We start from the raw sequence: 14,527 nt of genomic DNA, 5'->3' as shown, positions 1-14,527 counted from the left end.
GTGAAATTAAAAAAATAAGTACTATTGAAAATAAAATGGGCTGTCATTGAAAAATAAATGATTGTCAAGCCAAAAAATAATAATAATAATAAAGAAAAAACTGGTAGAAAATATTTTTAAAAATAAATATGAAAAAGAATTGATCAGAAAGTTTTAAAATTAAAAGTGTCAATTAAACTGAATCAATAAGCTGAATAAATTCTGGGCCAGAGCTAGTGAAATAGAATATTTATGCATTGTGAAAGAGTCTTCAGGAATTTGCCCAGAGAGCAGCACAAAGCACCAAACATATATAAAAATAGGAAAGCGCATGTGGCACCTGTGGCTCAAGGAGTGGGGCGCCAGCCCCATATACTGGAGGTGGCAGGTTCAAACCCGGCCCTGGCAAAAAACTGCAAAAAAAAAAATAGGAAAGAGCAAACCGCTAACTCTAAAAGAAGTGAGCTTCTCATCCATTCAACTATTTGACAGAGGGTTAAGTAAATACACAACAAGGATAAGGCAGAAAGCTTTCACAGGAAGGGAAACCAGAGCAGTTCCAAGGCCTCTTCTAACTCCTTAAGTATCTGAATTTTAGCACAAGGGTCTATAGCAGCACTGTCCAGTAGAATTTTCTGTGATGGTAAAAATGTTCTATAATCTGTGCTAATAGGATGGCCAGTGGACATATGTGATCACTGAGCACTTGAAATATGGCTAGTGCAAATGAGAAACTGATTTTATACCACATTTAAGTTTAATTAAGTTTACACAGGTTGAATATATCTTATCTCAAATGCTTGGGAACAGAAGCACTTCAGATTTGGGACTTTTTTGGATATTGGAATATTTGCATCATACTTACCAGTTGAGCATCCCAAATACAAAAATACAAAATGCTCCAGCAAGCATCTCCTTTAAGCAAACTCAAAAAGTTTTAGATTTTGGCCACCATGGTGGCTTACGCCTATAATCTCCGCATTATGGGAGGCCGAGGCAGGAGTATTGCTTGAGGCCAGGAGTTCAAGACCAGTCTAGACAACGACGTGAGACCTCACGTCTACAAAAAAAAATCTTTTTAATGAGTCAGCCATGAGCCATCATGCTTATTGCTGTGGCTCTAGGCTAACCCAACGGTGAGGACACCTTTTGATGAGCCATCAGCCTCACTTCCTGGAGGGTGGCCCTTCTCCACCGTGTCTCCCTGTTGTCTAGGACACACACACACACACACACACACACACGTACATGTATGTGTATCTATATATATGTATAAACCTACACCTAGGTGCCTGTGGGTAGGTATGTGTACACACATACAGAATAGACAAAGAAGGAGACTTAAACTTGGTATTAGAATGGAAAGGAAAGGCCCTTTTGTTTTTCGTTATGCATATCCACATTGTTTTACTTGTCACAAGTTTATCAAGCTTATATTATTTCATAGAACAAAATTTCTAACAAAATTAAGAAATATACATAAAATCTTTGAGCTGCTACTTTCCAAATGTGAGGAGTGTAGTTTACAAAAATGTGCACATCTAAATGTTCAGTTAAAATTAATTCCATGTATATTTCATTTTACAAAATTTTTTTTTTTTTTCGGAGAAAGAGTCTCACTCTTTCACCCTAGGTAGAGTGCTGTAGCATCATAGCTCACAGCAACCTCAGACTGTTGGGCTCAAACGATCCTCCTGCTTCAGCCTTTTGAGTAGCTGGGACTACAGTGGCCAGCTAGTTTTTCTATTTTTTAGTAGAGACAGGGTCTCACTCTTGCTCAGCCTGGTGTCCAACTCCTGAGCTCAAGGGAGCCTCCTACCTTGGCCTCCCATAGTGCTAGGATTACAGGTGTGCACCACTGCCCGCTTGGCCCATTCATTTTACAAATTTAATCCCTCAAATATATTTTTTCCATAAAGGTATTAAATAGAGATCATTATATTAAAAAGTAAAGAATGAAAATATAGTGGAGGAAGTTTTTTTTCTTCATTTTGAGGTGCTGTATTGTGTGTTCTTACTGTTATTTGATACACCATATTTCTTTTTTTTTGTAGAGACAGAGTCTCACTTTATGGCCCTCAGTAGAGTGCCGTGGCCTCACACAGCTCACAGCAACCTCCAACTCCTGGGCTTAAGCAATTCTCTTGCCTCAGCCTCCCGAGTAGCTGGGACTACAGGCACCCGCCACAATGCCTGGCTATTTTTTGGTTGCAGTTTGGCCGGGGCCGGGTTTGAACCCGCCACCCTCGGTATATGGGGCTGGCGCCCTACCGACTGAGCCACAGGCACCGCCCGATACACCATATTTCTAACTTAAATCTTAGATCAGTATAGTCTTAAAACTGCTTATGAGGCTCAAAGATCTACTGGAAGAAAAGTAAGGCCAATACCTGTGGTAACCTGTCCTCCAAGCCATGAGGTAGGTGCCTTGGGGTGTAGCAGTTGCAGATTCTAAGCTCATGGAATTCAGCTGTTAAAAACTGCTTAGCCTAAGGGGTTGAACAGTTAGTGAATATGCTATCCTTTTAGGGTAAGCCGTGCAGGTTCTGGAAGCTGTTCAGAATGAGCCTCCTCTGTCTTTTAAGAGACATCTTGCCCTGGTTCAGGCAGAGCAGGATGCCCCACTTGTACGTCCAGGTGACCAAAAGGAAAGGATTCCGTGGTTGCCCACATCCCCTGCCACGTCTAGAAAGTGCTCAGAGGACAACCTGGACATGGCTTCATGTGGTGAAACACCAGGCCCAACCCGAATCAGAGAACCCAGCTAATGTTAACACCGCTGCGAAATGCTGCCAGCTTCCTCTGAGTTTGAGAAGCAACAGCAACCAAGAGCTTTCAGCAGACACAGGTGGGAGGTGGCAGCAGCTTTAACGACAAACAAAAGGCTCTCCCACCTCTCCCCCGCTGAGGTCCACCATGACAGGGTGTGCAGGGCTGGGCTGTCTCACTGCCAAGGGTCTTGGTCTTCCATGGAGCAGAAAGTGTCTGGCCTCACAAGCCAGGGTACAGGGGAACCTGGTCACTGGCACATGCCGGTAAAGCAAGCAGCTGCAACAACAACAGTCACAACTGAGAATATGATGCGGAGCATCGGGGTGCATTCCCAACCCCATCAGTCATTCAACTCACTCATCCATTCAGCATTCCTTCCCCACATGTGCTCTTCTTCAGAGTCAACTACAGAAACTTTCATCAGCATGAAGACGGGAAGAAACCGGGATACAAACCCCAGATTCCAGTGTAAGCCCTTCCCCCTTACCGATGCATAACCCTGAGGGCGTTACTTGGGCATGCAACAACATTCCCACACCCGAGGGTGGTGGCCACTCCTAAACCAGCTCTGGTGTGCAAAGTGCTTTGTGATTCTCACTTGAAGGACACAGGTAAGATACGGAGAAAAATCAGAAGTAATTATCCAGAGCGCCAGCCTGTGGTGGGGCTCCTGAGGCCTCTCATGAACCCCTGCATTAAAGGCTCCTAATTTAGAGGTCCCCAATGACATTGTGGCTGCACCTGCTGTCCCATACTAACTTTTCCTGGGGAGACCCTGCATAGGCACACGGCTCTGTGACCAGCAGCTGGAGGGCGGATGCTTCATAGTAGTCCCTGGGGAGCAGCACCAGGTAATCCTAGTGAACAAAGACCAAAAGACAATTACTCATCTCGATGGTAGCCCTCTGCTTTGGTGATATAATATTCAAACATCCTGGTTACATAAATGAACGCCCAGGTAAAGTCACTTGTTGAACTCTCCGTATCAACTGCTTTGTTCTTCATCCTGACTCACCCAAGGAGTCACACTGGGGAGAAGCTCCTCAGTATAAGCGGTTTTGTCTTTCAACTCTCAGGAGAAATTTTACTGCCTCTTCCAGGTTGTTTATAAATTCAAATATTGACAGAAATAACAAATAGTCCACTGGTTGAAGGTTTCTTGGACATAGCTGTTGTCTTTATCGGTGGGGAAGTTTGCACGTGGATCATGTCTGATGGTTCGCTACCCCACACTCGGGCAACACTCCACTGGCTTGGTATCAAAAAGGGATGCTTTGTGATCCTGGTGATTCATGGAATGGAACTGGCCTGCTGCCCGTCCCCGAAATCAGAGGAAGAACATGTTCCCCTGATGGTGCCAAACGAAGCCCACAACGTAAACTCAGCTAAGCAGCTCTTCAGGAACCAGCAGAGCTCCAGGCCTCTGAGACGTGGGTGACTGACAGCTCCCAGGCATCCTGGAAGCCCTCGATAGCTGCAGGAGGGAGCGGGAAGGGGTTGTCTGCCTTGACTGAGAAGAGCCTCATACCTGGACCTCAGAGAGAAATGTATGGGAGGGAGAAAGTAGGAGATTGTTGCTCAGGGGACTCAATGTGAGTTTTCATTTTAAAATGGTTATTGTAAGTTTTTTAGGTTGGAACTATAGGTCCTCATTACTTTGTGGCCCCACAGATCTTAGAAAGTAAAGGTTAACAGTAAGTGTTCAACCAAATATTTAAGAGAAAATGAGGGCGGTGCCTGTGGCTCAAAGGAGTAAGGCGCTGGCCCCATATGCCGGAGGCAGAGGGTTCAAACCCAGCCCCGGTCAAAAACTGCAAAGAAAAAAAAAAAATGAAATCACCCTACGGAAGCATACGTGTGTATTACTACACAGTCGGACAGACTAAGTGTCACTAAGTAACTTCCGCGCCTGAAGAGGAACTTCTACAACATGCTTCTTTCCATTCGGCCAGCTTTGTGCCCAGCATTAGCATGAATGGAATTTCTCTCTTCCTCATTTCTATATTGTAAAACATTCTTAAACTTCTTAGCACAGGAAAGCTTTCTACTAAGAAGATGCGAGAGGAACGGGACTTCTTGTTCTTCTCGCACTGTCTTGAACGGACAGCATAGACTTCCACGTTCTCTTATAAGATCCCGGGTTTGGAGAGGACGTAGCAGGGTGAGTGTTGGCCCTGCCGTATGGAGGAAGAGACCGAGGCAGGATTGAAATGAAAGGACTTGCCTAAAATTCGCTAACGTGACCCATCAATGAAGTTGTGCCAGAAAGAAAACTTTATTTTTTCTACTCCAAGGGCATGAAACCAAGCTTTTCCCAAAGATTTTATGTGGGAAAGACCTTGCTATGAATGAAAGCAAGCCTTAAAGCACACATCCAGAGGGCTGTTTCAGGGAACATTTTCATCTTTCTGACTCTGCAGCTTCTCTGGCTGTTATTCCTTTAGCGTCCACAGACACAGCCTGCTCTTTTTTTTTTTTTTTACAGCGACAGAATCTCACTTTATTGCCCTCAGTAGAGTGCCGTGGTGTCACAGCTCACAGCAACCTCCAACTCCTGGGCTTAGGCGATTCTCTTGCCTCAGCCTCCCGAAGCTGGGACTACAGGCGCCCGCCACAATGCCCGGCTGTTTTTTTGTTGCGGTTTGGGGCTGGGATCGAACTTGCCACCCTCGGTATACGGGGCTGGCGGCCAACTCACTGAGCCACAGGCACCGCCCACAGCCTGTTCTTGATGAAGAGGTGTTTATGGAGGACAGTCTGTGCGGACGCTGCTGCCCGGGTTAAGGTAGAAGAGAGCAGGAAGGGTACTGCAGAGAATCCTGGCTCCTGCGGCCTCTTCTTTCTCTTTCCATCACAGAGAACAACACTGAAATTAGGGGCTTCTCATCCTCCAGATCAGTGGTTCCCCAACTGTGGGTCACGACCCACAGGAACTATATTAAAAGGTCACGGCATCAGGGAGGTTGGGAAGCACTGCTGTAGATCCTTCTGATGTTTTTCTGAACAATTCTCAGACAGGCTTATGTTTTAGGTATGCTCCTGATTCATGCTTGAAAATCCCACATGTGCTTTTGAAGGGCAGGAGGCGTGCTCATGGAGGTTTTGCATTTGTCTTTCTGAGATTTTTCATTTGTTTATTTTTGTCCACGAGAAGCTAGCTGGAAGGATATAAAAGATACCTCAAGTTGGTTCCTATTGTCATTCGAGGGCAAATGTCACCGCAGGTTCCTTGGGTGGTTGCTGTGTCTACAACCACGAGTTTGCTATCGTATGGCCCCTGTGGGCCCTAGTTTTGGATGGGACCATATACAAGGCGGAAAAGCCCACAGAGCTCTCCATTCAGAGCTACATCTTACCAGGAGGACGCCTTCTGCCTTAATACAAGCGATCCACGTCCCCGGTGTGATCGAAAATGGGTCTGCAAAACCATTTCCAGGGATGGTAACAAAAGCCGGCTCCCTACTCGGCAGGAAGATGATCTCCTTGCTTTGAGCAGCACCTATCAGAAATGCAGAGAACTGCTGAAGGCATTTTCCTTTCACTCGGTGTTAGGATTTTAGACATTCAGCTCTGAACATTCAGTTTACCTTTTAAAAAGTTGAAGATGGTTTACTGGTCATATATACTGATTAGATGCATTGATGTTTAAGTTATGTATATACATATGTGTAAAATAGACTAGAAATATATATACATAAAAAAGATGTTAGCAGTGGCTAGCTATGCTGGGATAATAAATAATTGTTTAATTTATTAAATAAGTAAATATATTAACACACATAAGCCATTTAGGAAAGTTCCTTGCATATTGTAAGTGTACAATATATTACATTAGCTACTGAATTATTTTCTCATGTTTTGTTTATATGTGTTTTTTGGAGGGGGGAGATGGGGTCTCAATATGTTGCCCAGGCTGCAGTACAGTGGCTATTCACAGGTACAGTCGTAGGGTACCATAGCGGCAAACTGCTGGGCTCAAATATTCTTCCTGCCTCGGCCTCCCAAGTAGCTGGGACTACAGGATATGTGATTTTAAAATTTTAATTATAATTTATATGAATGAACATGCATTTGTTTTGTAATAAGAAAACAATTGGTTTTCTATTTGTTTTCTGGACACAACGTGTTTTCTTCAGCATTAAACAATAAATAAAAAAGGGGAACCTGGGCTTGACACCTGTAGCTCAGCAGCTAGGGCACCAGCCACATACACTGGGACTGGCAGGTTCAAACCCAGCCCAGGCCTGCCAAACAGCAACGACAACCACAACAACAAAAAAATAGGTGGTTGTTGTGGCGGGTGCCTGTATACAACAAAAAAATAGACAGGCGTTGTGGCAGGTGCCTGTAGTCCCAGCTACTTGGGAGGCTGAGGCAAGAGAATTGCTTGAACCCAAGAGTTTGAGGTTGCTGTGAGCTGTGATGCCACAGCACTCTATCAAGGGCAACATAGTGCAACTCTGTCTCAAAAAAACAAAAAAAAGGAACTGCAAAGGTTCAGAAACAAAACTGTTGGATCTGAGTTCAGTTGAAAATTGTTCTTTAGAAGAAACATCTATTCCAAATCCTTGCATTCATTCTTGTTCTGCAAACATCCAGGCAGCCCACTATGTGCCAGGGTTAGAACTAAGCTCTGGGGCTAAGCCAGTGAACACAATAAGCATTGCCTTTTCTTCCTGATGGTGGGACAGGGGCAGTGTTGTATAAAAATTAGAAAACAGGGGCAGCGCCTGTGGCTCAGTGAGTAGGGCGCCGGCCCCATATGCCGAAGGTGGCGGGTTCAAACCCAGCCCCGGCCAAACTGCAACAAAAAAATAGCCGGGTGTTGTGGCGGGCGCCTGTAGTCCCAGCTACTCAGGAGGCTGAGGCAAGAGAATGGCATAAGCCCAAGAGTTAGAGGTTGCTGTGAGCTGTGTGACGCCATAGCACTCAACCCGAGGGCGGTACAGTGAGACTGTCTCTACAAAAAAAAAAAAAAAAAAAATTAGAAAACAGGAGACTAGGGCACAGTTTAGACAGTGGTCCGTGTATTTGGAGAAGGCGTCAGTTACCATGGGTATACATAACAGGAGGCTCCTGGCTCAGACTTGGAGGAAAAGTGTCCTGGAGGATGAGGGAAAGTGTATTCCAACTGTTTGGATTAACAGAGGTCAGACTGCTACTTTTATTGTCATCTAGGAGGCCCAGCAGTCTGCTAGAAAGAGTTTGTCTACAGACACCAGTGGCATGCTTAGGCACTTTACTCAACCTCTCTGCACTGTCTCCTCTCCAACCCTCTTCAGTTTAGATGCTAAAGTACCCTGGGACAGCCCCTGTGGCTCAAGGGGGTAGGGTGCAGGCCCCATATGCTGGAGGTGGCGGGTTCAAACCCAGCCTGGGCCCAAAATTGCAAAATAATAATAATAATAAAGTACCCTGTGAATGACAAAGTAAGCCTGCTAGTTCTTTCTGCTGGTTGAAAATCCACCTGCAACCACACCTGCCTGGCTGATACAACTTGGAAATGATGTCATTTCTCCCCATGTCTCCCCAATTCTGACTCAGCCACGGGTGCTAACAAAGACACGTACATCTGGATCCTAAATTAGATTTCCACTAGTGCCATTTTGTGTCCTTGTGGGATTCCAAGTGCTTCCCAGATTCTGTTTCCAGGACAGAGAGAAGCCTTGATTCCATATCCAGCAGACTCGTGCGAGGCCTTGCCCTCTTTCCTGTCTCTGTACCTGCAGGAATCCAGCACCCTCCAGGCAGGTTTCCAGCCCCCTCCTGCGGCTCCGTTGGGCTTCATGCTCTATAGAATTCATGCTAAACATTCCTGTCCTCACCCATTTGTCCTTGAACTACAGTAGAATCTCCATAGTTGACCACCTACTTAAGTTGACATAATTTTCATGGACTGGACATGCATCACACGTACGTATCAGCATAGTAGGCCTAGCTCCTTACATTGACCACCTCTGTATATTGATAAGGGTGGTCAACTCACAGAGGTTCTACTGTGTTTGGTTTACTGGAAACAATGGGAGAATTTAGGGCAGTGTGCCGAAGTCTTTCAAATAATCCCCCAAAGGTGAGATTCACTTCACCATGAATGAGTAATAAATTAGCTTTGCTCAGTGAAGGTATCATAACCTACGGTTCGGCCAAGGCATATGGGTTATTTTATCAATTTTTTGACATGACAGTTAATAATAAATTTAATAAGTAGTTTGTTTAGAGAATAAAACAGTAGTGAAGAACAGGGCATCTAGACACCTGTCTAATCAGTCTATGTGTCAGGCTTCGGGTTTTCTAAAAATGATCAACTCTGTGAAAACTGGAAAAAAAGAGGCTTGGAATATTACCCACCTGACTTAGCCCAGGATGGATAAATGGTAATACGGCCAGACACCGCTTCGGTTCCAGGGTTAACATATCTCAGAATAACTTGAAACAAGGAGAGACTGGACTTCCCCACATTCAATATTAATCTTACATCATTCTGGAAAATACCAAAAAATCCATAACTATAGAAAAAACAACTGGGTAAAAGACATGCTAGCCAAACAGTGACTTTGTTCCAGTTTTATTGTTTGATTTACATACACAGACACACAAATATACACATATTCACACCCACTCCACAAGCACTGAGCAGCCGTAGGCAATGAAAACAGGCGAGCTTAACAATACATGACAGTCACTTACAGTGAAAGTTACAGGGGAACGCACTCCCTCAGCAACTGAGATCATCTTTGGACCTTTTTTTGTGATCAGGCAGACAGAGTGGAGGACTAGCTGGACTAGATAAAGAAAGTCACAGTGACAGGGACAGTCACCCCTGGCTGGGAGAGACAGAAAGACAGAAGAGAGGGACAGGAAAGCATATTATTTCACACCACCACCCCGTAGAGAGACCACCCCGGAGTCCACTCCACATAGATGAAGTCCAAATGGTCCCAGAAACCACAGCGGCTAAAGAGAAGGGCCCAAGAGTGGTAAAATCTGACTGTAATTAATAAAGTACATCTATTAGGTCTTATGAAGTCTTGCCTCAATTCCCTGTGCAAGAAGAAGGTTGGTGCCTCATCCTAGAGGAGGGGTCCTTTTGGTCCCCAGGGCTTGGGCAACTCTGCGAGTGCTGTGGAGCCCGTGACCTTGAAGGAAGCAGTGGACTGTTCTAGTTCTGAACCTCCAGGACTGGCTGTGGCTCAAGGAAAGTTCATGGAGCCTGGAAATTCCAAAATCAGTGGTGCTTTTGGTCTCTCCCCCAGTTCCTTTGGTTAAAAAGAAGGGGATATTTGCTGAGTAAGATACTGGTAACAATAAAGACCAACTTTGGGCAGGATCACTTGCTCTGGAAGCAGGAGCTGCAGGGAGCTGGCACTGAGGAACTCCTGCAGGCCCACACGCTTTCTCTGAGTTCATCTTTAAGTGGTAGTTCCAAGTTGGAGAATAAAATAAGAAAAAATGTCTTAGGAGTGGAGTAAAGTTAGTGGTGATTCCAGGGACACCATTAAGGTCCTCTCACTGAAATAGCTTCCTCAGAAGCTGGTTTTTCCACCATTTGAAATTCATTCCTTTGGGTCTGCCAGCTGCTCTTTCCAACTGTAGACACTTGTGAGAAAGTGGCACCATGACGGGGCTCTCGGTCATTCACATCCGATTATGACTCAGTGATCCGATTATGAATCCACTGCTTTTTTTCTGAGTAATAAAATCAAAGCACTAGTGAAACCAAATTGCTGTCTTTGGGGAGGAGGCGTAGAAAGCGAGGTGTCTTCAGGTCCTAGGTACTATTTAGGAAAGGCAGCGTGGATGGGGGACTTCAGCCAGGCAGAAAGCAGGACTAGAATCAGGGTGGCCTCCAGGAGAACTGTGAAGCTTCCCCGTTTCTCCGTGGGCTCCCTGACGTAGAACTAGCCAGTACCAATCCTGAATCCGCTAAGGACAGATATTGGGTTACCATGGTTATCAGTTGACTGCTCTTATTCTGAATTTCTCACTGAGAAACGGCTTAAAGAGACCAACCTCAAAGAGAAATTCTGAAGACAAAACAACTCAATGACTATACAGAATTTTTTAGTTATAAATACTGTATAAGTTCTAAAGGTAAACAAAAGAAGGAGGGGGAGATGGGACAAAAAAATAAAGGCAAACAAAAGAACTCCCTTATGGGTGGCGCCTGTGGCTCAGTGAGTAGGGTTGCCAGCCCCATATACCGAAGGTGGTGGGTTCAAACCCGGCCCCTGCCAAACTGCCACAACAACAACAAAAAAGAACTCCCTTACTCATTCCAGTAGAAGGCCAAGATGGATGGACCCAGAAGAGAAGCATGAAGGGAAGGAGAAATATGGGAAAGAAAAATTAAATAGCACAGACACTCATCATTTATCTTAGTTTCTATTCACATAGTAATGTGGAGTTTAAGAAAGGCATTGGTCAAAAAGTAGCAACACTAGCTTTCCTGGAATTACTTAAGCCGACTCATTTTTATTTTTCCATAAATAGTTTCAAAGATAAATATTCCTCATGTTATAATATGGCCTGATGTCATTTAGGAATTTGCTCTTCTTATAAAAAGTCTCCAAAGATAAACACCACTTTCCTTCATGCTTTTATTTGCCGATTTGTTACCCAGATCAAAGTAACCGTGAACTAAGAAATCCACGTGTATGCTTACCAATTAAGACCCAGTCCTACCTCAAACCCTAAGTTTGCTTAACGTCAACTCCAGCCCAAACTCAACCCCTACTCCAGAGAAAATGAATCCTGGAATCAGTTTGGGGGACAGACCACTTTTGGGTTACCCTGCTACGGAGCTGTTTCTTAACAGCCACATACCTGTACTGAGGTCATCTGGGCGTATCCTCTCCAGCTAAACTCAGGAAATGCCTGGGGATCAAATCCAAACCGAAGGTCTCGTCCATCAGGTGCCGTGCCATCTTCAATCTCATACTTCATATGATGCAAATCTGGGAAATAGTAGTTGTTTTCAGGCCTTTTATAAATGAAAAGTAAACACAGATACAGCAAATTAGGGTCACTGGTCACCTGAATCTCCTTTAATCCCAAAAGTTACTGCTAACTCTGCTGAGTTGACAGAACACGTTAAATAAGGACAATGAGAGAGATGCCCTGCTTTCTCTAAATTAGGCTTCCGTTCACATAATCATTCTCATAGAATACCCAACACTTACTCATTCCAAACATTAAAATGAGAAAATCACTTAGCACTACCCATAATGGTATGTAAGGAAACCCATATCCTTGAATATGTTCTAAATATTAGGTCCTTAGGTTGTTGACGATTTATTTACTTATTCATTCATTGCTAGCACTCAGGTTCACTCATCACACAAATACTAATATCTATGTCAAATACTAATATCTATGTGTCAGGCATTGTTTCTAAGCAACATAGATGGAATGGTAAACACGATATAAAACATTTCACATGCTAAGTTTACAAGTTAGACACATTTTTCTCTCTACTCATTTTTAAATCATTAGAATGACTTTTCTATGCCTTTTTTTTTTCACTTAAATTAGATGCCTATTAATGGATTCCTTTCAAGAGTCCAAGCATGGCGGGCAGAGAGAAGGATCAAAATATTCCAAAGCTCGTGTGGCATTTAACAGCCAATCTAGTTGAAGTTCTTCGAAATGATACATTTTGCCAATCCAGTTCACAAGCTAATAGCAGTCAGTGGATTTAAAGCTACGAAGATCAATCAGCCAAAAGAAATAAAAGGCCATGTTCCTGTATCCCAAGTAAAATTAGGATGCTTACAGATTTTTCCAGAAGCAGTTCACAAAGATCCTTAAAAATATTCATACCCATAGACCCAGTTTTCAACTTCCATAAAGAATGATTTTTTAGAGTGTGAAACAATTAACGTAAAGGAATGTTTAAAACAGTGGAGACTTGTAAACATAAATGTACAATTTACAAAATAAATTATGAAATATTATATAACCATTACTATTTTTGAAGATTAATGACAATAAAAAGGTTTAAGATGTTATGTGAAGAAACTAATACAGAGTCTATGAAAAATACAATGATAATTTTTATTCATCTACAAGATCTAGAAAAAAGGCACTCAATATATTAAAAGTGGTTATCTCTAGGTGGAGGAATGAAGACTTTTGTCTTCTTTTATGAACTTATTAAAGTATCTATAATGAACATATATTACATTTATCATCATAAAAATTGTTTAGAAAATAAAGTATATGTGAACGTTTTCTAAACTTGTCAGTACTCATATAATATCATGAACAAACATTTGGGAGGATTTAGTAAAAAGGACCCAAGATCGCCAACCTGGAGGAAAGGCACTTGCAATCCACATGGCTGGTTTGCCGTCCTTTAATTCAGTTGTCACTTGCCACTGAATCGAAGGATATGATCTAAATCTCAATGAGTGTGTGTGTGCATCATAATGTAAAAAATTAATATTTTTGCCTCAGCTTGGATAATGTAATTCCTATTTGGTTGCAACATTTTATCCTGAAAATCAGCCAAATCACTTATACAGTTGGAAGGAGAAACAACGTTTGCTGGTTAGTAGGGGAAAAGCTGTAAGGGTGGGAAGAGGTAGAACCCGGGTGGAAAATGTCTGTGATAGGTGTGTGTTCTCTGCGACGTTCCTCTGGCCCACCATGAGGGGCGCTCGTCAGTGGGAAACCAACCCTCAGCCATGTCCTTCACTCCTTACAAGAGCCAGTGGCCACAGCCGATTAGAAAGACCAAAGCAAAGCACAGCTGGGTTGCTCTGACGGTTAGCATTCGGATGTTGGAAGCATTGAGGAAGAGCAGAGAAACACCATCCAAATACAGTTTACCTTAACTACATAAAATTCATCTATATGACCTGCTGATCACACAGGCAAGGAAGACACCTGAGATTTAGAAGAAGCTGCATTTCACAGAGTTTCCAGCATGTGATTAAAAATCACAATATTAAAACTTGAGTTTCTCTTCCCTCCACTGAGGGGAAATTGTTATGGATGGACACAGCTTCGGGATATTTATAAGCTGCTAAAGGTAACGGCTGAGGAGGGATTGCGCTACGGAGGCTCCTATGGCCTCTTGGGTCTCCAGCTCCCCCTCACTTCCTCCCCACAGTTCCCTGCATGGATGAGGCCCGTCTTCCCATGTCTAACATCTTCTTAGCTCTGGCCGTAGCCCTAACCCCAGGTAACACCCTGGCTTCTCCACGCCCTCACTCCTGGGACCCAAGGGAGAAGCCAGGACAGAATCTCATCAGTCCAGGCACCACGTGGAGCTGTCCCTTGTGAATTCCCTCTCTCCCCGAGTTGGCCCATCTGCTGGCTCTCATGCCCTGACACGGAGGCCGGGACATGTGAACCCACCTCATCCCCACAGCTCGCATCTGGCCCACCAGCTTTTTGCACCTGTGGGAACTCTCAAGTGAAGCTGCTCCCATCTCAGACAGGCGTCCAGATTGCAAATTAGGACTGTGCCTCACTTCCCCAGAACAGTGGCACAGGCAGAAATGTCCAAACCTGTCTTCTACAACATGCACGTGGAAGGAAGCCTCCTGAAGACTCACCGCTGGCACGCCTTTCCCACGACGTGCTCTCGGCACTGGCACACTCCAGAGGGCCCGCTGCACACGGAGGAGAGAGCCCCACCAACGTCACACTGACACCCTGGAAGTCAGGAAATGGCAGCATTTACCCATCAGACGGCTCCACTGGCCTCCTTGCTGAGCACTTTCCCTGCCTCCACAAGAAGGAAAAGTCACCCAAGAAGTCCAGTGGCTGT

The 14,527-nt window shown here is 44.2% G+C and overlaps 1 protein-coding gene across 1 annotated transcript in view; it reads right to left on the bottom strand.

Annotated features, from left to right (window-relative positions):
* Positions 1-14,527, bottom strand: part of LAMA3 (laminin subunit alpha 3) — a 285,924-nt gene that overhangs the window by 128,570 nt on the left and 142,827 nt on the right. The window contains exons 18-23 of the mRNA XM_053571366.1: positions 14,313-14,412; positions 11,575-11,731; positions 9,100-9,232; positions 6,108-6,250; positions 3,511-3,608; positions 2,874-3,027 (exon numbers count right to left, since the gene is read on the bottom strand). Coding sequence (XP_053427341.1) covers positions 2,874-3,027; positions 3,511-3,608; positions 6,108-6,250; positions 9,100-9,232; positions 11,575-11,731; positions 14,313-14,412 — 785 coding nt within the window. The remainder of the gene's footprint in view (positions 1-2,873; positions 3,028-3,510; positions 3,609-6,107; positions 6,251-9,099; positions 9,233-11,574; positions 11,732-14,312; positions 14,413-14,527) is intronic.

The sequence above is a fragment of the Nycticebus coucang genome, chromosome 19 (genome assembly GCF_027406575.1).
Source record: "Nycticebus coucang isolate mNycCou1 chromosome 19, mNycCou1.pri, whole genome shotgun sequence".
Taxonomy (NCBI): Eukaryota; Metazoa; Chordata; class Mammalia; order Primates; family Lorisidae; genus Nycticebus; species Nycticebus coucang.
This window is presented reverse-complemented; position numbering and strand designations above follow the sequence as displayed.